This window comes from Ostrea edulis, chromosome 9 (genome assembly GCF_947568905.1).
Source record: "Ostrea edulis chromosome 9, xbOstEdul1.1, whole genome shotgun sequence".
NCBI lineage: Eukaryota > Metazoa > Mollusca > Bivalvia > Ostreida > Ostreidae > Ostrea > Ostrea edulis.
The window spans coordinates 61,696,887-61,720,585 of NC_079172.1; the positions used below are offsets into that span (position 1 = coordinate 61,696,887).

Below are 23,699 nucleotides of genomic sequence, written 5' to 3' on the forward strand. Positions count from 1 at the left end.
ATTCTTAGATCTGTAGAAGTGGCTATTTCTGTAACGTCAGATTGTAATTCTTAGATCTGTAGAAGTGGCTATTTCTGTAACGTCAGATTGTAATTCTTAGATCTGTAGAAGTGGCTATTTCTGTAACGTCAGATTGTAATTCTTAGATCTGTAGAAGTGGCTATTTCTGTAACGTTAGATTTATGATTTGTCGTCGTCCTGATTGTCTCAAACTAAACTGAATAAAAAATGCCGCGAAGATTGATCATGGTTGTAAAAATTCATGTCCTGCCTTCAGGGCCGAGTTGGGGCTAAGATGTTCATTTATGAAGATGCATTATGTTTAAAAGACGTCCTTAATTCTGAAGTTAACAGTCCAACTATTTGTATGATACAATTGGGCATATAATGAACCCTGTTTGCTCTACCAAACTTCTGAAACCCATGGAACGTGGATTGAGGCCCAGGTTCCAATTTTTCTTTATTCCTGTACATCAAGTACACACACTACTAGTATATGCATCTTTATGAGCAGTAGGTTTTCTAATAAATGTATTGAATATTCTGGGGTTTTTTTTAAAAATATAATGAAATAACATTGTGCAGCTGTGATGTGATGAAACTTACTTTCCTGTAAAAATATATTTATAAAAAGACTCTTTCAAATGTTCCTCGAACATCTGGATCCCCCATTTAGAAGGTGGTGCCATTTTTGTATGATTAAGTTATATTGAAGCGTTTAACATATACTTGAATGAAGAACAACATGAATTTGACTTTATTTCCTTGAGTTGTATGAGAGCTATGTAAGTTAAAGGATTGTCAAATGAAATGAACGTACACGCACTTGCTGGTGAATAATGTTGACCATGTCAATCTGTTAAACGTATCCATATATATCTACAATATCATTTCTAAACTAATTCATTGAAAGCAAGAAAGTTTTCCACGTTTCAGAATTATCCAATTAAACGTCAAGGGACGTGCATGCGCATTGATACAAATGATTTTGACCATGCCAATTAATTATGCGTCCGAAATGTGTGTTTATATTATGACTTTCAGTCCATTTTATAATGAAACAATTCAATGACTGATGTTTAAGTATAATTTAGGCTACATGCAACGTGCATGTTTGAGCGTGCTGGTAAGTAATTTTGACCACGCAGATCAGTAAAGTCACAAAATATATCTACAACCTGAATGAAAGGTGAAGATAACGAACAGTGTTTAATCTCATAATTCCTATAAGCAATAAAAAATAAATAGTTGGACAAACACGGACCCCTGGACACAACACACAACAGGGGTGGGATCAGGTGCTTAGGAGAAGTAAACATCCCCTGTCGATGGGACACACCCGTCATCAGGTATACGAAGTTGTCCGTAGTCAAAATCAGTGTGCCGAGAACGGCCTAACTATCGGTATGAAACACGTCAGACAGCAAATTTCAACACATTTCACTAAAAAATAAAAGGGTTGTAGAGAAATACTTGAATAAATACCTGAATAATAATTGACAATTTAAGCAAAGCTGGGAGGTGGGGTTAACATAAATAAGAGACATTGAAAATAGACTCCAAATAATTCCTCCCATCAACACTATACGTAAACAATGATATAATAAAACATAGTAACTGAGATGAAGGTTTTCACAAATATCGATCGTACATTCTAAGACCTCCCAGCCGCATATCAAAATTTACCAGTCATAGTAAAACACTCCATCAGAAAAAAGGTGGCACATCAATAAAAAAGTTCCAAGCTTTCACTCCTGGTCAAAGAACAGTGGTTAGATCAGCGTCATCCAAGAAATAATCCTTCTCTTTAATTGGGAATAAAATATGTTCAAATCAAAATGATATTTCAAATTTAAGAATTTAAGTCTTAACATTTCGGCAGTCTTCACGAAAACATTTAGGGTCGGGTCAGTGAAAATAAAAAATCAGGAAGTCCGATGGGCTTGTAGACTTTCTGTATGTCAAATTAAATATATTATCACGCCTCAGACAAAATTGTTGAAATCCAATTGGTCAGATCTTGGTCACATGACGCCGTGAAAAAAACCGTATCATGCGAGTAAAATCCGTATTGGGCGAGTAATTTTATTTATCGTCGGGTTCGACTTGCAGCCGTGTCAAAAGGAAAGACATTTGACTAAGTTGTATGATATAGACCCCCACATATACAGTTAGAGGTCTTCGACGTGATAAATTCGTTACACAGTTAGTTAGTGACCTGATACGGAAAAATACACGGTGTGAAAAGAAAACCCGTATCGGGCGAGGCGAATTTCACACCGTGTATTTTTCCGTATCAGGTCACTAACTAACTGTGTAACTAATAATGTTGGATTTAGATATTCTAAACGTCTTATTTACTTAACTTACCATCAAAATAAAAATCAATCAATAAATAGCACATAAAGTAAGTGTTTTGACATCGTGGTTTGTTTATTTCTTTAAAGTAAAGAACGATAACTATGTCTATACTTGTAATTGTCAAGATAACTTGTACGTTGATCACGTGAATATTCAACGAACAACTTATTGAAACAAGAAAAACAGCCGCGTTCTGTATCGCACAGCACACCGGTAACTGCTGCTTTATTGCATTGTCAAATTAAAATGAATTTCGTCAATTGCAGCTATCTCTGATTTTATGCAATTTCAATAGTTTAATTATAGAATTAATCAATCGTTTACATTTGATGTTGGTAGAGAAGGCTACTTCCTAAGGTGCACTTGGGCTGTTTTCATGTTTGTGAAAAATACGTGAATTTGTAGTCTTGTTGTTTGCGGAAGAGAGGGAGAAAATACCGTGTACGGTGTTGTTTTTCTGTTATCGACAGAAAGGATGTCTTAGGGTGGATATGAATATGAGTAATAAGCATAGGTTCAGTAAATTAATTCTACAGTTTTACAATGCATTCCATAATGTATGTGATAAACATGTACTATGCAAATTTGGGGGGCCAGCGAATTTCACTGTTGGCCAGTAAATTCAGACAATTCACTGGTTCGACTGGCCAGCAAGTTTTAAATGTTTTCGTGAAGACTGATTTCGCCGACAATGTCAATATTACTCGATGATTTGGTGTTTTCTACATAAAATCTCGCTCACTATAATGTAATGTATCTTACGACAGTAGCTGTGATGTGATTGTATATCAATCACATCACTTCAATGCGGAACTTTACCTGACCTTTAACCTTAGAATGGGTCAATGAAAACCACATGCTATAAATCTGAATAACAGAGGGGGTGTATATTGAGCAGCAGGTATTCCACACATATCATTGATATTCAAATTCAATGGTGTCACATGACCAACTCCAAATCCTTGTACGCAATTATTTATATAAAAGCGGTATACCACTCTGTAATTTACCAATAGTTACCCAAAGAAAGTTGGACGTTATATTCTTCGTTTGGTGTTGATAATTATAATCTAATTATTAGTACATCATCGTCTGTCAATCTATACTGTCTTCTACAACCATTTGTGGTACATGTATTCTAAATGAATTTAGAATTTCTGCCTGATGTCCTTATTCCTCAACTTTATCGTGTTACCACATGTCTCAAGGTTAAGGGGTAATATTGTGAATTCCATTTGTTTACATTGAGGTATTTTTGGCTCATAGAGGAATGTGACCGAACGATGATTCTCCCTGTTCTGATTGTATTAAGGTTTTGCGCATGCGCCTAGCTCTTTAAAAAGAGAATAAGCTATTTATTAAACAAATTTCTATATCAAGCATTTACTTAAAGTGGCATGGACACGGTTGAGCTGAAAAGTTTATTTTTCTATATTTAATGTTTACAATGCTTACCTAAATTATTTCTAATGGTAACCAAAAGTTGAATATCCGTTTTTGAATTACAAGTGAGATACAGCACTCACAATCTCGTACCTCCACTTTAATACGATTTTGCACTTATGTAGATGAAATCAACAGAATTTCAAATCATATACAAATAGTAGGAATTTCATTTTTGTATCAGATATAAAAAAGTTATAGTGATTTTAAAATCTTCCAATCAGAATTCATAGGCGTAGCTTGGGTTCGAATATTACCGAGGCAGGGGGTCTGGGGGGCTGCGCCCCCCAGAAGCTATCGACATTTTAACAACGTAAAAGGTGTTTGTTTTTTTGTTTTTTTACCGAGGCAGCTGCCTCGGTTGCCTCAATGGAAGCTACGCCACTGGAATTTAGCACACGTGCATGCATTTGCTGGCCAGCAGGTTCTTTGACCATAACAAATCATAATAAGTACAAAGCTACATATATAATATAAATTTCAAAAGATTGTAATAAAACATTAACGTTATGGTCTTTCAAAGAATTGAACGTTCAAAAGATATAAATTAATGCACGTGCATGCGCTCACGCATTAACATGTTTTGTAACATTCATCTATAGATATTTACATTATCTATCAATGCTGTAAATGTCTTCCCATTCCCTTTATCAATAAGAGAGATACAGACAGTTATTTTAGCATTATTCAATCAAAATAAAGCACATGTACATGTACGCCCAGATTGGTTGTTTGTTTTTCGTACCTTCGGGGATCCCCCAACCCCATGTTGAGACGTCATCTATTGTAGTTGAAGTACCTCAAATTTGGACAAACACTTAGCGCCTAGGGCCGTAACAGTGAGGTTCTTTAACGCACCAACAAATGGTTGGGCAAACACGGAGCCCTGGACACACCAGAGGTGGGAAAATGTGTGTGTGAATATAAATATTCATGAATTCAAGGCTTTTCTTAATCAAAGACCCACGGCTATGACGTAGTGTAAGCGGACACAAAATTATCTACAAATGATATACTATCATCCTAAAAAGGTTTCATCTAAATCCCTTGAGCAATTTCTAAGAACAACACCGGACAAAAAAGTGCCGGAGAAAAATGATAATGATGAGAAACAGTAAAAACACTACGTTCCGAAGACCTCATTTAAGGAACATAATTAGCAATTGTGTATGATAGTCTTTCTAAAAAAATTGTCATCTAGTTCAAAGTATAGGAATGGAGAAGAATAAGAAACAAGAAGGCAACACAACGATTTCAGTAGACCAAACATTTTACATACCCAGGTCTCAAGACCATAAACTGAGAATAGATTTAAGTTTAAATCTCGAATTAGATTAACATTTGAAAGAATTTTCATGAACAAATAAAATTTTCACCATATGTTTGTATTTGATTTTTTTTTTTTTTTTTTTTTGATAAACCAGCAGTTTTTAAACATATGTGCTAGATAAATCTGATGATATAGGGAATCCAAATTTTGACCTAAGTCTATTACATGTATCAGTTTTTAGTCAAATGAAGCCAGGTGACCGTTAACACCCAAGAGCCTCTTATTACTTTTTCCCCACAAGGCAGAGGACAACCCCCTATGACAGTAAATATATAAAGATCGCTTTGAGAATTCTTTAGAATTTTTCCAACAGCAATACGATACTTCCACAGTTTGTGAAAATTATACGCAACACTCCGTGGTCTTATAACAGGATATATTAGCAACTTCCGAGGTTCAGGTGCGCGCTGTGGTCCATAGGCCTAATGTATCAAATCGATTTCAATCGTTTTCTGGTTGTTACACTAATCCAAGTATACAGTTGAATTTTTTTGTATAATTACAGCTTTGTTCCTCTTCTGAAGGTTATCATTTAGGGGTTATAATCTAAGTCTGGCTTGATTTCCTCTAGTCATATTTTCCAGCCCTGCAACAAGCCAGTATCTTATGATATACGTTGAACTGTTAATCTTCATTTTATAACAATAACAGGTCGGTCTTCTATTCGTGTAAAGGTCAGCCAAGTTTGAGCACCTGTTGCCAGATGCCTCAGTTGGTAGAACACCAAACTAGATACCCAGAGGGGCCTGGCCCCTGGATCATGAAACATCTTAAGCTTAAGTCAAAATCTGAATATTGCAATGAAATGATTGAGAAGACAACCATCCCAAATAAAATTGATATTCTGTATTGCTTTATGAAATTTCTAGTGTCTGTAAATATAAGAGTCTCAGTCCAAAAGCAATGAACATCTTACAGGTGATTGAAATTCTGACTTAAGTCTGATTTTGCTACATGATCCTGGGACCTGGTGTCGAATTTAAATTTCTGTTTTGTCCATTGTATGTTCGTCCTTTCCTTTACAGGTGGAATGGAGAACAACAAAAGTGATGAAGCGAGCGATGATAAAGACGATGATGCAAAGGACAGGAGGAAACAATCTGAATTTGAAGACAAGGCCGTAACTAGACTTTTAAGGAGGATGGGTGAAAAAAGTTTAATTCCTTTGTTTTCCCAACAATGCATCACTATGGAGATCTTAATGGATCTAAGTCATGCAGATCTTCGTGAAGTAGGGGTCGACACATTTGGTCAAAGACATAAGATATTGACGGATGTAGCACGACTGAAGCGAGGTAAATGTATATGGATATATTTTAAGGAATCGCGAAACCGTTAAATAATCACGTTTTCCATTGCATTTAATGACTTCGCATACCATGTAAACTAGACAGTAATTCTTTATATACAATGTTATATAAAATTGAAATACAATTTGCATTTGATGTCGATTTCTATAGTCCCCATCTACTCACCTTTCATTTTGTATGAACTGAGAAAGTTAACACATTTGATCACATAGAAAACAGTTGAAAATGTAAATACGTGTATTAGAATAGTTGAAAGGTGAAGAAAACGAACAGTGATCAATCGCATAACTCCAATAAGCAATACAAAATAGAGGGTTGGGCAAACACGGACCCCTGGATATGCCAGAGGTAGGATCCAGTGCCTAGGAGGAGTAAGCATCCCCTGTCGACCGGCCACACCCACCGTCAGACCTATATCTTCATCAGATAAACTGAGTTATCTATAGTCAAAATCAGTGAGATATATATGAATTTCTGAGTCTAGAAATTATATACATGAATAAATGGATGATAATATTTTTTCTACGTTACCTTTGACACACATTTCGTGTCATTTCGATCATAAACAGTTTCTACTCATTGCTCTTGTATAGGAAATAAGATTTGAAGGAACACGTGATTTACTGACACCAATCACAAAGCATCAAATAATGGTAATCTTCTGTGTGTTTAAAATGGACACATAGACACTTATAATGTATGTCATTTCCATCATAATGGTCATTTGCCCTATTGAGGAATCCACAACGAACGGAAGTTGAAAGAATACTTGATTAACAAATACCAACGCCTCGCAATATTTGTAATATCCTGTGTGTTTAAACAGAATACTTAACATTGTAGAGAGAGGACAGAGAAACACAAATTGTCGATGTAGACTACATCCCTTCAATACCACGTGTCCCGGGCGAAAACGGAAGCTGGAAAACCAAAGTTTGTTCACAAAGAAAATGAGACTAGGAGTCAGAAATGGTAACGTTTAACTAGCTGTTATAACCATTACACAAGTCTACAGTTTACATTGTCTTTGTCGTGATTACTCAAGGACATAGGTATTGCGTATATCAGTTGATCACACTCCGTTGTCTCACTGGAAAATGGGCACCAGATGCGAGCTGTGAAACAACCCAGTCCAGAGTGTTTGGATTCGTTATGCACCTATATGTGTAATTCACCAATTTGATACGTACGTACATGTACCTATGCGTCTGATTCATTCACCTCAGATTGAAATGTGTCAAACGATGTATATGTCATTTGAGGCGACGGACGGGGCTTGCATACGCATTATTCTTGTATATGAATTCATTTTGTTGTTTCCCTTCGAGAATTTTTCACTCATATTGAAATGTTACAAGTTGTAGTTGAAATACTACAAATTTAGACATATGATTAGTTCCCAAGGTCATAAAAATGAGGTCTTGAATAACGTCGAACATTTTTATGACATGGGACTTCCACTTTTAGGTTATACCCGAAAGACCCATAACGTTGGTGCTTGGCGAAAGAAACGGTCACTACCTTTTACGTTTGGGTTTTACACGAGGGAGTCACAGTAGCTCAGTAGTGGAGCGTTCACTTTGTGCCAGGGAGGTTGTGCCATGACCGCGTCAAACCTAAATCATAAACATAGAATTGTGATTGCTCCTTCACCAAACATTTGACATTTAGAAGTGAGATTCACGGGACCCTGAAAACAGATATCCCGTCTCGTTGTTAGGTTTAAGATTTCCACGTTACAAAACCCTTACTGTTACGGCCCTGAGCGCTAAACATAGGTCTAAATTTATGGTACTTCACCTACAACTGATGATGTCAAAATAGAAGGGAAAATTTCTCGAAGGGATGGAAAACAACCAACCAACGAATCGAACTCATAACTTCCCAGTTACGTAGTGAACGCTGTAACTACTATGAAAATATTACTTCCGAACAATTGTAATCATACAAAATTCGAGATGTCTTGACCAGAAAACAACGACTAATTAGAGATTGTGACGATGTGTGTTTGATATGTATTCGTCTGCTAAAATCACCCCCTTTGAACATCTCCTTCGTGATACGTGTCTAAGGCAATGGATATGCGCGAGAGATTCATGTTTTCGGAAACTATACAACATAAAACCCGACACAACACTGTAAAGTGTGGAAATGCAATGTTCTTCATGTAAAACTTATACGGTACCAATTTTGATGCACCAGATGCGCATTTCGACAAATAATGTCTCTTCAGTGATGCTCAACCGAAATCTTTGAAATCCGAAATAACTATGAAGTGTTAGAGCTAAATATAGCCAAAACCAGCGTGCCAAAAAAGTGGAGCCAAATTCGTCCAAGGATAAGAGCTATGCATGAGGGAGATAATCCTTAATTTTGAAATGAATTTCTAAATTTTGTAACAGCAATTAAATATACATCCGTATTTTCAAGCTAGTAACGAAGTACTTAGCTACTGGGCTGTAGAGACCCTCGGGGACTAACAGTCCACCAGCAGAGGCCTCGACCCAGGGGTCATAATGTAAAACTTATACGGTACCAATTTTGATGCACCAGATGCGCATTTCGACAAATAATGTCTCTTCAGTGATGCTCAACCGAAATCTTTGAAATCCGAAATAACTATGAAGTGTTAGAGCTAAATATAGCCAAAACCAGCGTGCCAAAAAAGTGGAGCCAAATTCGTCCAAGGATAAGAGCTATGCATGAGGGAGATAATCCTTAATTTTGAAATGAATTTCTAAATTTTGTAACAGCAATTAAATATACATCCGTATTTTCAAGCTAGTAACGAAGTACTTAGCTACTGGGCTGTAGAGACCCTCGGGGACTAACAGTCTACCAGCAGAGGCCTCGACCCAGGGGTCATAATGTAAAACTTATACGGTACCAATTTTGATGCACCAGATGTGCATTTCGACATTTCATATATTCTTCAGTCATGTTGTTGATTACATCTTTATCCTTTTGAAATGTCCTATTGTAAACAAAGGTTTTACTTGGTCAACTAGTACTCTTCAAAACAATACCTCGGTGAGAAGCAACTGGAATCTTGAACCCAGACAGAATCTGAGAGCCGAGACAAGATGTAGATTCAAATGACTTGTGGTGCATTGTAATATAAAGTGCTTTGAACGGAATTGAAAATAACTATAACCTCCAATGATAGAATATATCCTTCTTTTGTATTGAGATCAATTAGTTGATTTATCTGAATAATTGTTACACTGGAAACCCTGATACACTGTAGCTGAGAAGATAATCTACAAGCTACACACATTCAACTATGTAATGTTAAAATTAGAAACCCAAACTCCCAACTGTAGAAATAGTTTAAATGACGATCAGCCATACGATTTTCTCTCATTTTTCCATTTTACGAACCGGCTGCATGAAGTCTAAGACGTAAAATTAGTTTTTGACTTCCTGTAACAAATTTTCAGCATGTAAAATTGAGAGTCTTCGATGTTTCTGATGACACTGAAAAGCCGAAGTAGATATCGGCAAAATAAAGACACTTCCTATTGTGGTCTTGAGCGCCATGCATGGGTTTAATTTTGAGGCAATTCACCTACAGCTGTTGACGTCTAATATGAGTGAAAAGGTTTGGAAGAACAGAACATACGACATTCCAGGAACCAATTTTTACATTAGTTTATATCTATTTCCGTATAATAACGTACTTCCCTTGCCATAAGGATGTATTCGCCTTCTTCTTATCGGTTTATAAGATGAATGTTATAATAAATCTCAGAAACATTTTACTTCTGTAGTTCACACAGAAGTACCTGTCGTAGTTTCCACTGCCTCCAGTATACAGCCTCACACGTCTGTCACACACAGCAGTCCTTCTGTTTGTCAGACGACACTACGTCAGTCCTCTCAGACACATACCTCCTTGTCTTCACTGAATGTTGGATCAGCAGCAAGAAATACAGCAATCCCAGCGTTAACTTTATCAGGTACAGCAACGACTGTAACACCAATTGGTTGCTCAGTGCAAACAGCAATGCCAATAATACAGAATCCCTCCGTAACAGCACCGACAACAACATTTAGTTCATCAACAACACCCTCTCTGGTCATAACTTCTAGAGTCAATCTTTTGACAAACACAACAACACCTAGTCATGCAATAACGACATGCAGCTCATCTTGTGTTTCAGCATCGTCAATTTCTCTGACAGGAAGCAATGTTTTACCAGTTCCTGCCATCTGCGTACATTGTGAGTAGCAACAGAACTTGGAGATTTCTCTCAGACTTGTTTCAAATTTGATTCAATTTCACCAGGTTTCCTGACATGTTTTAAAATGGGGCATGGACACAACATGAACTGAAATTTTTCAAATTTTATTTTCCACATTTTTATTGTTTATAATGCTTAACTAAAGTATTTCTAATGGTCAACAAACATTTGAATGTCAGATGTTGAGTTACAAGTGAAATACAGCACTCACAATTCCTTGTTTTGGAAACAAGGCTCGTACCATGTTTTTGTTTACATATAAATTGCTTCATAGAAAATAGCATGTTTAAAACAAAATGAGATGTGACAATCACTAGAAATTGTTTGATCGTTTTCAAAATTAACTTGTAAATTGAAAAATCTGCTTAAAACGAAAGTTTTACTTATATATTTACCTATGTAAACAAAAACATGAGACGAGCCTTGTTTACATAACAAAGAATTGTGAACTCTATATTTCTTTTGTAACTCTCTTGTAATTTTTTGTTCACCATTATAAATACCTTGATTAAGCATTGTAAGCATTAAAAATGGAAAAATAAAATTAGAAAATGTTCAGTTCATATTGTGCCCATGCCCCATTAACATGTCAGCCATGTCCCTTTAACGGCAGGGTATTTGTGTGTGTATTTAAATGAAAACCATAGCCATCCTACAGAATAGTGTCCGAATTACTTATCTCCAGTTACTATAGTAGATACAAAGTTTAATTCAAGTATTTGAAACCTAATAAGTATATTTAAATGCGATCTATAAGAATTCGTCTCTTAACAACATCTACAGTATTCACTGTCTTTGTTTTGATAGTACTTTATACATATGTATTTTAGGTACACAAAACACAATTACAGGTGAAGAGAACAATTTCCTACGATACTTTCTTCTGGCTCAGCTTGGTACCCAGGCCTTGCGGATTCTGTTCGACTCAATTGTCAAACCTATGTCTCTGACAAATCACCTACAGAATTTCAAACCAAAATTAAAACACTGTACAGCGCAACAGAAGGACATCCTATATCCGGGTAAGAAGTTTATAATTGAATATATAAATCCATTATCAATACATCTAGGTATCTAATGTTCATTTAGAACAGTGTGATAATTATGTCTCCCCTCTTTCAAGGGGGAGACATATTGTTTTTGTACTTTCTGTCCGTCCGTCCGTCTGTCACAAAATCTCGTGAACGCTTCTCCGATATGGCTTACGGATAGACTTGAAACTTTATATAATGCTTCATTACTATTTGTAGATGTGCGTATTGGTGGGACAGGAGAATTCAATCATTTTCCTAAAGGTTATAGTGGATCTAAAAGGGGCGGAGAATGTAAAATAGCTTGTGAACATTTCTCCTCCTATATGGCTTATCTGATAGATTTGAAACTTTATACTATGCTTCATTGCCATTTGAAGATGTGCATATTGGTGGGACGGGAGGATCGAATTATTTTCCTAAATGTTATAGTGGATCTAAGAGGGGTGGATGATATAGAATAGCTTGTGAACACTTCTCCTATATGGCTTATCAGATAGATTTGAAAATTTGTAAAATGTGTCATTACCATTTGTAGATGTGCATATTGTCGGGACAAGGGGATCCAATTATTTTCCTAAAAGTTATGGTGGATTTAAGTAAGGGGTAGAGGATGTTAAAATAGCTTGTGAACGCTTCTCCTCCTATATGGCTTATCCCATAGAATTGAAATACTGTGCAATCCTTTAATGTCATTTGCAGATGTACATATTTTAGGGACAGGAGGATCGAATAGTTATCCTTAAAGTTATAGTGGATCTGAGGGATAGAGGTTTGTGAACACTTCTCTTATGTGGCTTATCGGAGTTTATAATGTCTATGTTCCTGCTCATGTTTTCTCTTTCATATCATGCGGTATATTAAGGGGAGGAGGTTTCATTTGGAACAGTTCCAATTTTGGGGAGCTGGGGATACACTGTTTTCATAAAAAGAATCTTTGATTATTCATATGGCTGTGTTTGTTGTTGTTTAAACCATTGAAACAGTTACCCAAACCTACTATTAACATACCTGTGTGTCTTTTCAAAGATATAATGAAGATGTATGCGAATCAGTTACCTCAACAGACTGTGGGTATCAGTAGATAGGTTATTGTGTATACCTGTGGACCAGTCACCTCAGCCGACGTTGATGTCCTCATTCTACACCTGTTTTACGTGCTGATGATTCAGTTACGTAGGAATAAATTGGTGTACATGTACTGTATTCAAAGATGTTTTCGCCCTTTGGTTTTCTCTCTCGACCTAAAGGTCTTTCAAACGGTTTCAATCTGTTTTCATTTGTTCAGATATAGTTGTTTCACAGGAGATATTTCTTTAAATTAATATTGAATATTCCCTTATCGATTCATTATTAGTTGAAATATTTTGTTATTTGATAAATGGATTTCTTCCTATAAATTATCATGAGTGATGTAAGCTTTGTCTTGAGGATCATAAATTTGTTGTGCAATTGTTTTTATTCCTACATATTTATTGTTTTTCTTCCTACATATGTAGGGGCCTCCGTGGCCGAGAGATTAGAGCATCGCGCTCAAAATCACACGGCCTCTCACCTCTGTCGGCGCGGATTTGAATCCCGCTCGCACCGGTACGTGAGAAAGTTTGCCAGTTTACTTTCGGAAGGTCGGTGGTCTCTTCCCAGTTACATTGTATCTGGGTTCTCTCTTCCACCAATAAAAACTGGGCGCCACCAGATAACTGAAATTTGTTGAGTGTGGCGGAAAACATCAATCAATCAATCAATCCTACATATGTACATGTACAGTTATAAAAAAGAATATGTATTGCAGTGGGCATCTTCCACAACAATGGATAGAAACCATGAAAATACTGTGACTCTAAGAGACCTAGTACTGTACTACATGTCATCTGCATAAATACTTATAGAATACTATTACTACATGCAAGTTAAGGAATTTAAATTTACATGTAAATATATAAATGTAATTATGCCATACCATTGATATCAATGCAATCCGATTCTCTCCACTCAGCTGAAGGTAATGAAGTTCTGGGCAACTGCTGGATTCTGTCTATAAGTATAAGTGATTTTTTAGTGAATACATAATGATTGTATATGTATAATTGTAAGATTTATACAATTTTACTCCGATTATCACTCGATTAATGAGAAAATTATGTAATATCCCTTACCCCCTTAACAAATCACATTAAATTCATTCCTACAGTATTGTATGTTAATACCAGTAAATTTCCCCCATTATCAAGCTTTGCTTATTAATTAAGCAAACTTGATATTAACTGATTATGAATTTAAACATAAGCTTTTCTCAAAATGGCAGATAGAGTCAGAAGTTGATGTTTTGTAAAATAAGCGACCCAGATATGGCAAACATAGAGAACTTTATTAAAGTACGAGGAAGTAAGTAGCGTACATTTGATGTGAAATTTTCATTGTCTGAATTTTGCTGCTGTCATAGGCGAGAAACGACCCCGTGACCTGGACTGTTAAATGTCCTTGTAAAATAAACACGTGAAATCGAAAAAACGATGACGTATATCTCTGTTATTTTAAGAACCTGTGGCTTGAAATTTGGAATGCAAGTAGTTAAAACATTAATCTATTCAACGAGACCGGCAAATTACGCATATCACACCATGTTTATGATTTCTTTAGACATTTGAAGCGAGTGGGTAGTTTTTTTTATCTGGGTCAGAGTTAGACCCCTTTCTATATTTATGGCATCATAGAGTTCGGGCCCAAAATGTATTGTGTATACCATACCGACACCGAAAATGGAAATGAACCCGTTACCTCAACGAACTTTAATTTCTTTCTTTTGTACATTTATGTACATTTACTGTAGTTGCCGGAGGACCTGTGACCTCAGCAGACTTTGATACATCTCTTCTGTACACCCTGCTGCGCAACACAGTGAAAATCACACCTCCAACAAGTGGATGGAATAATGAACCAAGTCCTTCTGAAATCTCACAAGGGGACGATGTGGAGAGAATAAGATTCGCTAGGAATTCTTTATGTCATGGTAAAACGTTCATGGATCAATCAACATTCAATTCAAAATGGACATGTCTTTCTCAGGTTTGTGCTCTTTCCTTCAGTAAACCATTCTATCTGTCGAATTCACCTTGAGAGGTATTTGATGAATATGAACCTTATTTTGTACATGTGCGTACAATGTATTATAGGCAAGCAATTTGTAATCGTGGTAACGGGGTGAAACATTCAAACTTATTCCAGAATATAACACATAAACGTTTAAGGAATGGAGCAACATTCCGAATTCAGGACCTAAGAGTGGCTTTTGATTAATCCCATAAAAACGATTGTGTATGCTAGAAAAGTGAGTTGTTTATAACGGGTTTGTTTGACTGTAGTTAAACATTCCATAGGGAATAAAATGATTCTTATGATAACATCACAACTAGATGAAACGTGAAGCTTTAGATAACGAAAAGTGAGTAATCAATCTCATAAATCACATAAAATATACAGAACAAATATAGACCTCTGGAAGCAACAGAGGTAAGATCAGGTTCCTAAAGGAGTAAACATCCCATGTTGACTGGTCACATCAGCCGTTTGCCGTATTTTCGATAAGGTAAACATAGTAATCCCTAGCTAAAATCTGAATTAAAAAAACGGCCTAACAATTGGTATGAAACACGTCAGACAACATTTAACCCAATGGCAGGTTGTATTCGCAATTTAGATCATTATAACGACCACATAATATGCAAAATGTCGACTTTAAACGAGAATGTTGAAACCCCTATAGCTTTAATTTATTTGTCAGTAGCCTCCTTCGATTTGATTGTATCTTGTTTAACGTCTCTCTCTCTCTCGAGGTTTTTTCACTCACATAGAGACGTCACCAAGACCGGTGAAGGCTTTCAAATTTAGGCCTATGCTCGGCGCTTACTGTCATTGAGCAGTGAAGATTCTTTAGCGTGCCACACCTACTGTGACACGGGACACCCGTTTTTAAGGTCATCTCCGAGGACCCGTGACATTCATACCTGATACTGAGCGTTTGGCGATGGAACTGTCACTACCTGTTTTAACGACTTAGGTCTGTTGCGGCCGGCATTCAAACTCCGACTTTCTGCACGCGGGGCGAACGCTTTAACCTCTAGACCACGCTTCGATTTGAAAAATGGTCACACGCAGAACATGTTCTCATGTTTTGTGCCATGAATTAGGTAACATACTGTATCTACCTATATCATACCTACATCTATGTTCTTGATACAGTACCTCAGAACTGTAGTTATCATGTCAACACCTAAACATAAATCTAGTTTGTTAGAGTTGAACTGTGGTAATGGTTCTTTATCTTGCAAATAGCCACACATGAGCCCATTTAGGACCTCTCAGAAATATATTTCTAATTTGAAATAACGAATTTCGTTATTTCGATTTTAACTCGTTATTTCAAACTTTAAAATTCGTTACAATGAATTAAATCTATTAAAACAAAATTTGTAAACTTCGTAAAAATATATTTCAAATTTGAAATAACGAATTAAATTTGAAGTAATGAAATCTAAAATACATTTTATCAAATTGCCTAATTCATTACAACGAATTCAAAAAAAAAATGTTCTGATGAAAATGTGAAAATAAGGAACAGCGGTCAATCTCAAAACTCAAATAACGAATTCAAAATTAATTGTTTAGTTGGACAAACACGAACCCCTGAATATACCAAAGGAAAGAACGGTTGCCTGATCTTGCGACATCTTCTTTCAACTACATTTTATTAATTAACGAAATAAAATCCTAGTTAATGAAAAATCTATAATTTGATATCAACGGTTTAATAAATCGTTATATCGAATTTGAAAATTTTATACAACCATTTCTAAAATTCGTGTTTTCAAATTTAATTCGTAAAAACAAATTTTGAAATGTGATATAATAAATTCAACAAATTCGTTAAAAAAAATCCGTTATATCGGATTTAAAAGCTTGAAATAACAAATTAAATCTGTAGTAACGAATTCTGGAATTCGTTATTTCAAATTCAAAAAATATTATTGAAAGGTCCTAAATGGGTTTCCGTATCCGGCTTTTGATGTCTCATCTCAAAGATCATTTTAAATTCCGAAGAACTCGAAAAGGGAACGGCTAAAACAGTACCTTTTTAGTGGGTTATTCCATTGCAGGCGGAACTTGAACCCAAGCGATTTGATGAACTATTCTAATAACAGACATGATAATTGCATATTCTATGACAAGGCTACGAAAGGTAGTACGATATTTGTTCTTACAAGCATTACATTAATAACACCGGTTATGGTGGCCCAGTGGTTCGTGCGCTCACTTAACATCCAGTAGGTCTATCTCGTATTTGATTCTTGATCCCGGCGTAGCGTCAAATTTTAGATATGGGTACATGTAGCGACTTCATCAATCATCCGGCAGTAGAGGTCAATTAAGCAATCTTTTGAAAAACATTGACCATAATGTTTGAACTGTCATTGCTAGAGTTTTCATCTTTAACATGTGTATTCCTGGTGACAAGACTTTCTCTTCATACCAACATATTTTACCTAATGACCTTGATCTTGGAGGTCGAGCGTTTTACAAACATATCTTACTAAAAGGATAATAATAATAAAGTTTATACATCAGTAAAAAGTTTGAATATGCCAAATGACATTGTAATCAAATTGATGAATTGTTTAAAGAAAATCTACAAACTGGAAAGTCTTATTTACTTACATTACTTAACACTTACTTAATTGATGAAAAAGTTAACAAACCCCAATAAACCGGAAGTTACCCATTTTTCAAGTTTTAAGTTAAGTTAGTCTGGTACCCTTCCCATACGTTCGTTCACACATTCTCTACATTCAATGTAGAATGTACGAACGGAATTGTGGGTAGGTGATCAGACTAAAGTTAAGTCAGCATTGGAATGATTTTCATTTACAATCTTTCATTGAAAATCGTGATAATTGATGCTCAACAACAATGTGTTTAACCCTATATACCCTAATACATTAATAAACAGATTTAATGGCGTCCCCACTGTTTGTAATTTGGTAATGTGGGTTACAATGGCTAAATTATATCTCTCCAATAGATAATTTATTGGAATTCCACTCACTTATTCTGTTATGAAGCGGGAGACATAGATTCTCTAAGTTATTTTAAGGAAACAAAAGTGGATTTTGACTCCTATGAATATAACAAAATTGTAGAGACTCCTTGATAGATCGTATTTGTTTATAAAAACTGTAGAAACCGTACACTCATGACTTAAACATAACAATTAATGTAATCAATATTAATTAACACAGGTATTTTGACCAATTGGAATGAAACATAACCTAATATAAATGAATCTGTCAATCCATAAACTGATGACTGAATTAAAAAATAAACCAAGTCTGAAATTTCAAATATATACACTGGGATAATAATAATAATAATATTTATTTATATAGCGCCCTATATGACTATAAATAACCACTCTAAAGCGCTGCACACAACAAAAATGATACAGCATGTTATAAACGTAGTAAAAGGAAATTATAATAGCATTAAGACAGATAATATCAAAACAATGCTAGAAAAACATCAATAATGTGAAGTAAAATTACTGAAATCTAAAACATGCATGAAAAAAGTTCCACGCCGTACAATCAAATGATATAAAATACAATAGTTGAAATAAATATACAATTATACACTTGAAAAAGTCATGTTAAAATGATGTTAAAGAAACCATAAAGATTTAACCACCTATAATACTAACAATATGCAAGTCTAAAAAGATGGGTGAATATAGCACAAATAAGTCATAGTATATATATTTTTAATACTTTTTGTCTTCTTAATAGTGAATTATTTTATACAGGCGATTGTCCGACTGAGTAGCGGTTCCCTTAATGGTGATGTCGCCTCCTTAGCAACAAGGAAGTTTGATAAATCTGAGAAACAGGTCATATTGGATGACTTCCTGCTTCTAAAAAAAAGGCTGCTACAATTAGAGAGAAGACATATTCCTTTTAATGTCCGAGGTATTTCAAGTTATCTAATAAAAATAGAAAATTTCAACTCAGAAGAAGAGATACACATCACTTAGATTGGTTATTTTATATGCTACTCCTAAGAATAACAATTTTTTGCAGAACAACATGAAGAGATATTGAATAAATGGGAAAAGGAATATGAAGTGCTATGCAAAACGAGAGCTTATTACAGAGTGAAATCAGCAATCGAGTCCAAATCCAAAAATAACGTGACAATAATAAGCGGCACAGGAATGGGGAAAACATTCATTGCTAAGCAGATATGTCTTCATTTACAAAATGAAGGTTGGGAAATCATCCCCGTTCAACACGTAGACGAGATGACTAGCTATCGCCTTGTCAGTATCAAGTAGGTGTTTCTTCTAGACGATCCTGTGGGAGTATTTGGATTCGATCGATCAGCATCAAATGCTATAAAAAGAATATTTGACGCTTTCTCTCCTTCAGATACAACCAAATTTATTTTTACCTGCAGAAAAGCTGTTTACAATGAATGCAAAGATATGGAACACAGTTTCCTTAGAAATATTATCGATATTGGAAGTTTAGATCTTATGCTGAGTGAAAAAGAAATGAAGGACATGCTAGCTTCTCATTGCAAACGTGCAGGAGTGAAGGAGAAAAGGTATGCAAACGTTTCGCTAAATCCTGGTATGAAAATGTTCCCACTTTTGTGCCGTTTATTTGCAAACGATGGAGAAAATCAGAAATATGGAAGAACTTTTTTTAAAAAGGCAAATAAAAGCATCATTGACCAATTCAAGAAAATGAGAAATCAAAAGGAGTCACAATATGCAGCACTTGTTTTGTGTATGTTAAGAGAAAATGATTTAACAAACACAGCTATTGCTGAATTTATTTGTCTAATCAGTGCCAATTTTGATGTTGATGCAGTTTGTATTCAGAAGTCTCTTGAGCAATTGACAGGAACATTTGTTGTGAAGAATAACGATGCTTATTCTTTATCACATGACCGTTTGTTTGAAACCATTGCTTACCTACATGCTTTGGAATTCCCTGAACAGGTGGTGGATTCACTGCCAAGTAGTTACATTGCAAACAATGTTCATGTTACGAGTGAGACTACAGAATCGGGATATGAAAATTTATGTATCTGCTTGAAAAGGAAACACTATGAATTCCTTGCAAGAAGACTTTTAAAGGATATCAAAGATGTACATTTTCATGATGTTTTTGATGGGGAAAAGTCTAAAATGTGAAGAGTTCATGAATTTCTTTATTTCATATCTCGACACAGTGTCTACAGATGACCTTGTAGATCTGATTTTAACTGTTCATCCTTCTGATTCGAAATTACTTCAGTACAGTGGAAAGGCAATGGAAAGAATTGAATTGCTCATAGGAGAAAAAATAATCAGAAGTACAATCATAGGAAAAGGAAATGACAAGTACATACAGAACAATGATGGTTCTCCCTATAGCATACTTGCATTGAGTTGGATGATTCATTATGGGCATATTAGACTTCTGTCTTATATTCTTGATAGACTTGATGATAGGCAACAGCTGTCTGACATAAGGGAATCTGAAGGTGTTAGGTAGTTCAGCGACTTGTCAGTTGGTTAGGTATGCTATATCTCAATGGATCGCGAAATAAAAAACATGATCCCTACAATGAGCACTTGTGTTTCACTCCCTTAACAGGTGCTGCTTTTGCTGGACATGAATCAGTGATAGAATTCCTTGTTGAAGAGGGAGCCGACGTAAACCTGCAGGATCACACAGCTGAAGAGGACACCCCTCTCACCACAGCCTGCAGACTGGGGTATACCACAGTGGTACAAACACTCTTACGCTTCAAGGCAGACATCAACCAGGTCAGTGGTACAATGAGATCGCCATTGTTTTGGGCATCACGGATGTCTAGAACTGATATAGTGAGGCTATTGATACAGAACAACTGTGATGTTAATATAGCTGACTCTGTGGGCAGAAATCATATTGCATGAAGCAAAAGAAAGAGGTTCTGGTGATATTGTGAAATTGTTGGTTGAGAAGAAGGACGATACAACTTTGGTAGACAAGGATGGAATATTGGCCGTTACACTTGCAAATAAATCAAATACAAACGTCATAATACCACGGATCATCTCACAGTGTAAAAATACAACCTCATTTTGCAAAACGCTTATTCAAGAACTAATACAAATGATAAGTGATAAATTCTACAGAACCGAAACTACACCAACCAGTATAACAGACAAACCCTTTTCGTGTCTTTTGGATGTACTCACCATGTCGGAATTAAATAATTCTTTACCCCAGGACTGGCATTCTCTCTGTTTGCGCCATTATATTTCAACAGGACATCAATCTACATTGAAGTGTTTATTAAGTCATGGATACCACATCAGTCGCATCAATCCTTCCTTTCAAAAAATATTGTTTACTGCATCACAGGAAGGACATACTGAGATAGTCAAACATTTAGTAGAACACGGTGCTGATGTCAATATTTGTAATAACAAGAATGTTATACCGCTCTGTATAGCATCACAGGAAGGACATACTGAGATAGTCAAACATTTAGTAGAACACGGTGCTGATGTCAATATTTGTAATAACAAGAATGTTACACCGCTCTGTATAGCATCACAGGAAGGACACACTGAGATAGTCAAACATTTAGTAGAACACGGTGCTGATGTCAATATTTGTAATAACAAGAATGTTACACCGCTCTGTATATCATCACAGGAAGGACACACTGAGATAGTCAAACATTTAGTAGGACACGGTGCTGATGTCAATATTTGTAATGACGAGAATGTTACACCGCTCTTAATAGCATCAGAGAATGGACACGTTGAGATAGTCAAACATTTAGTAGAACACGGTGCTGATGTCAATATTTGTAATAACAAGAATGTTATACCGCTCTGTATAGCATCACAGGAAGGACACACTGAGATAGTCAAACATTTAGTAGGACACGGTGCTGATGTCAATATTTGTAATGACGAGAATGTTACACCGCTCTGTATAGCATCACAGAATGGACACACTGAGATAGTCAAACATTTAGTAGAACACGGTGCTGATGTCAATATTTGTGATGACGGGAATGTTACACCGCTCAATTTTGCATCAGAGAATGGACACACTGAGATAGTCAAACATTTAGTAGAACACGGTGCTGATGTCAAAATATGTAATGTCAGAAGTGCTACACCGTTTGTTATGGCATCACAGAAAGGACACACTGAGATAGTCAAACATTTAGTAGAACACGGTGCTGATGTCAATATTTGTAATGCGAGATATATTACACCACTCTTTTTGGCATCGCAAAATGGACACACTGAGATAGTCAAACATTTAGTACAATACGGTGCTGACGTCAATGTTTGTGATTACGAGAATGTTACACCGCTCTGTATAGCATCACAGAATGGACACACTGAGATAGTCAAACATTTAGTACAATACGGTGCTGACGTCAATGTTTGTGGTTACGAGAATGTTACACCGCTCTGTATAGCATCACAGAATGGACACACTGAGATAGTCAAACATTTAGTACAATACGGTGCTGACGTCAATGTTTGTGATTACGAGAATGTTACACCGCTCTGTATAGCATCACAGAATGGACACACTGAGATAGTCAAACATTTAGTACAATACGGTGCTGACGTCAATGTTTGTGATTACGAGAATGTTACACCGCTCTGTATAGCATCACAGAATGGACACACTGAGATAGTCAAACATTTAGTAGAACACAGTGCTGACGTCAATGTTTGTGGTTACGAGAATGTTACACCGCTCTGTATAGCATCACAGAATGGACACACTGAGATAGTCAAACATTTAGTAGAACACGGTGCTGATCAATATTTCGGATGTAACAAATATTATACCGCTCTCTATGGCATCACAGGAAGGACATATTGAGATAGTCAAACATTTAGTAGAACACGGTGCTGATGTCAATATTTGTAATGACGAGAATGCTACACCGCTCAATATGGCATCACAAAATGGACACACTGAGATAGTCAAACATTTAGTAGAACACGGTGCTGATGTCAATATTTGTAATGACGAGAATGTTACACCGCTCTTTATAGCATCAGAGAATGGACACGTTGAGATAGTCAAACATTTAGTAGAACATGGTGCTGATGTCAATATTTGTAATGACGAGAATGCTACACCGCTCAATATGGCATCACAAAATGGACACACTGAGATAGTCAAACATTTAGTAGAACACGGTGCTGATGTCAATATTTGTAATGACGAGAATGTTACACCGCTCAATATAGCATCACAGAATGGACACACTGAGATAGTCAAACATTTAGTAGAACACGGTGCTGATGTCAATATTTGTAATGATGGGAATGCTACACCGCTCAATATGGCATCACAAAATGGACACACTGTAATACTCAAACATTTAGTAGAACATGGTGCTGATGTCAATATTTGTAATGACGAGAATGTTACACCGCTCAATATGGCATCATATAAAGGACACACTGAGATAGTCAAACATTTAGTAGAACATGGTGCTAGTGATGACATTGTTACACCGCACTGTAATCCATCCTGTAGTTAGCTTTTTAAACTATGTCTTAGCTGATTAAAAATCGTAAAAGCACAAATTCAAGTAAATTGATTTCTTTGAGGTTGTGTGAATTTAAGTTGGAGTAAATTTTGACCCCGTTTGTCTTAGATGTGGTCATAATATGGTTTCAAATATGCGCCATCACAATCTGCATTAACACATTACTACACAGTACATACGGGTTCTTTACAGATCAATATTGTTTCATTCATTTAAAAATTAAGGTTAAAAAACTAATTAAAAAACCTTTTGGAGTGTATTCACATGTTCCCCATTTCCCTTTGGGTTCGTACTTGAGGTGAAATGATACATAAAGTTTAAAAATTGCACTACAGGATCACAATAGCTAGAATTT

The 23,699-nt window shown here is 35.9% G+C and overlaps 2 protein-coding genes across 2 annotated transcripts; both read left to right on the forward strand.

Annotated features, from left to right (window-relative positions):
- Positions 1 to 76: 76 nt before the first annotated feature.
- Positions 77 to 19,696, forward strand: LOC125658370 (uncharacterized). The gene is made up of 8 exons (XM_056149833.1): positions 77 to 513; positions 6,160 to 6,429; positions 7,288 to 7,416; positions 10,215 to 10,667; positions 11,519 to 11,710; positions 14,550 to 14,785; positions 18,573 to 18,735; positions 18,847 to 19,696. Exons 1-8 carry the CDS (start codon positions 507 to 509, stop codon positions 19,098 to 19,100), a joined length of 1,704 nt encoding a protein of 567 aa, XP_056005808.1. The 5' UTR covers positions 77 to 506; the 3' UTR covers positions 19,101 to 19,696.
- On the forward strand, positions 19,251 to 23,699 carry LOC130050579 (ankyrin-1-like). The gene is made up of 5 exons (XM_056150808.1): positions 19,251 to 19,372; positions 19,619 to 19,824; positions 20,413 to 20,585; positions 20,686 to 22,509; positions 22,721 to 23,699. Exons 1-5 carry the CDS (start codon positions 19,251 to 19,253, stop codon positions 23,333 to 23,335), a joined length of 2,940 nt encoding a protein of 979 aa, XP_056006783.1. The 3' UTR covers positions 23,336 to 23,699.

Excerpts from the sequence above, each read along its gene's own strand:
- LOC125658370 (XM_056149833.1), top strand. Across the intron at positions 6,430-7,287 it reads TGTAGCACGACTGAAGCGAG|AGAGAGGACAGAGAAACACA; the intron begins GTAAATGTATAT and ends TTAACATTGTAG. Across the intron at positions 10,668-11,518 it reads TCCTGCCATCTGCGTACATT|GTACACAAAACACAATTACA; the intron begins GTGAGTAGCAAC and ends TATGTATTTTAG.
- LOC130050579 (XM_056150808.1), top strand. The coding sequence starts at position 19,251 with ATGGAACACAGTTTCCTTAGAAATATTATCGATATTGGAAGTTTAGAT. Across the intron at positions 20,586-20,685 it reads TCAAGGCAGACATCAACCAG|CTGACTCTGTGGGCAGAAAT; the intron begins GTCAGTGGTACA and ends ATGTTAATATAG. Across the intron at positions 22,510-22,720 it reads AACACAGTGCTGACGTCAAT|AATGCTACACCGCTCAATAT; the intron begins GTTTGTGGTTAC and ends TGTAATGACGAG.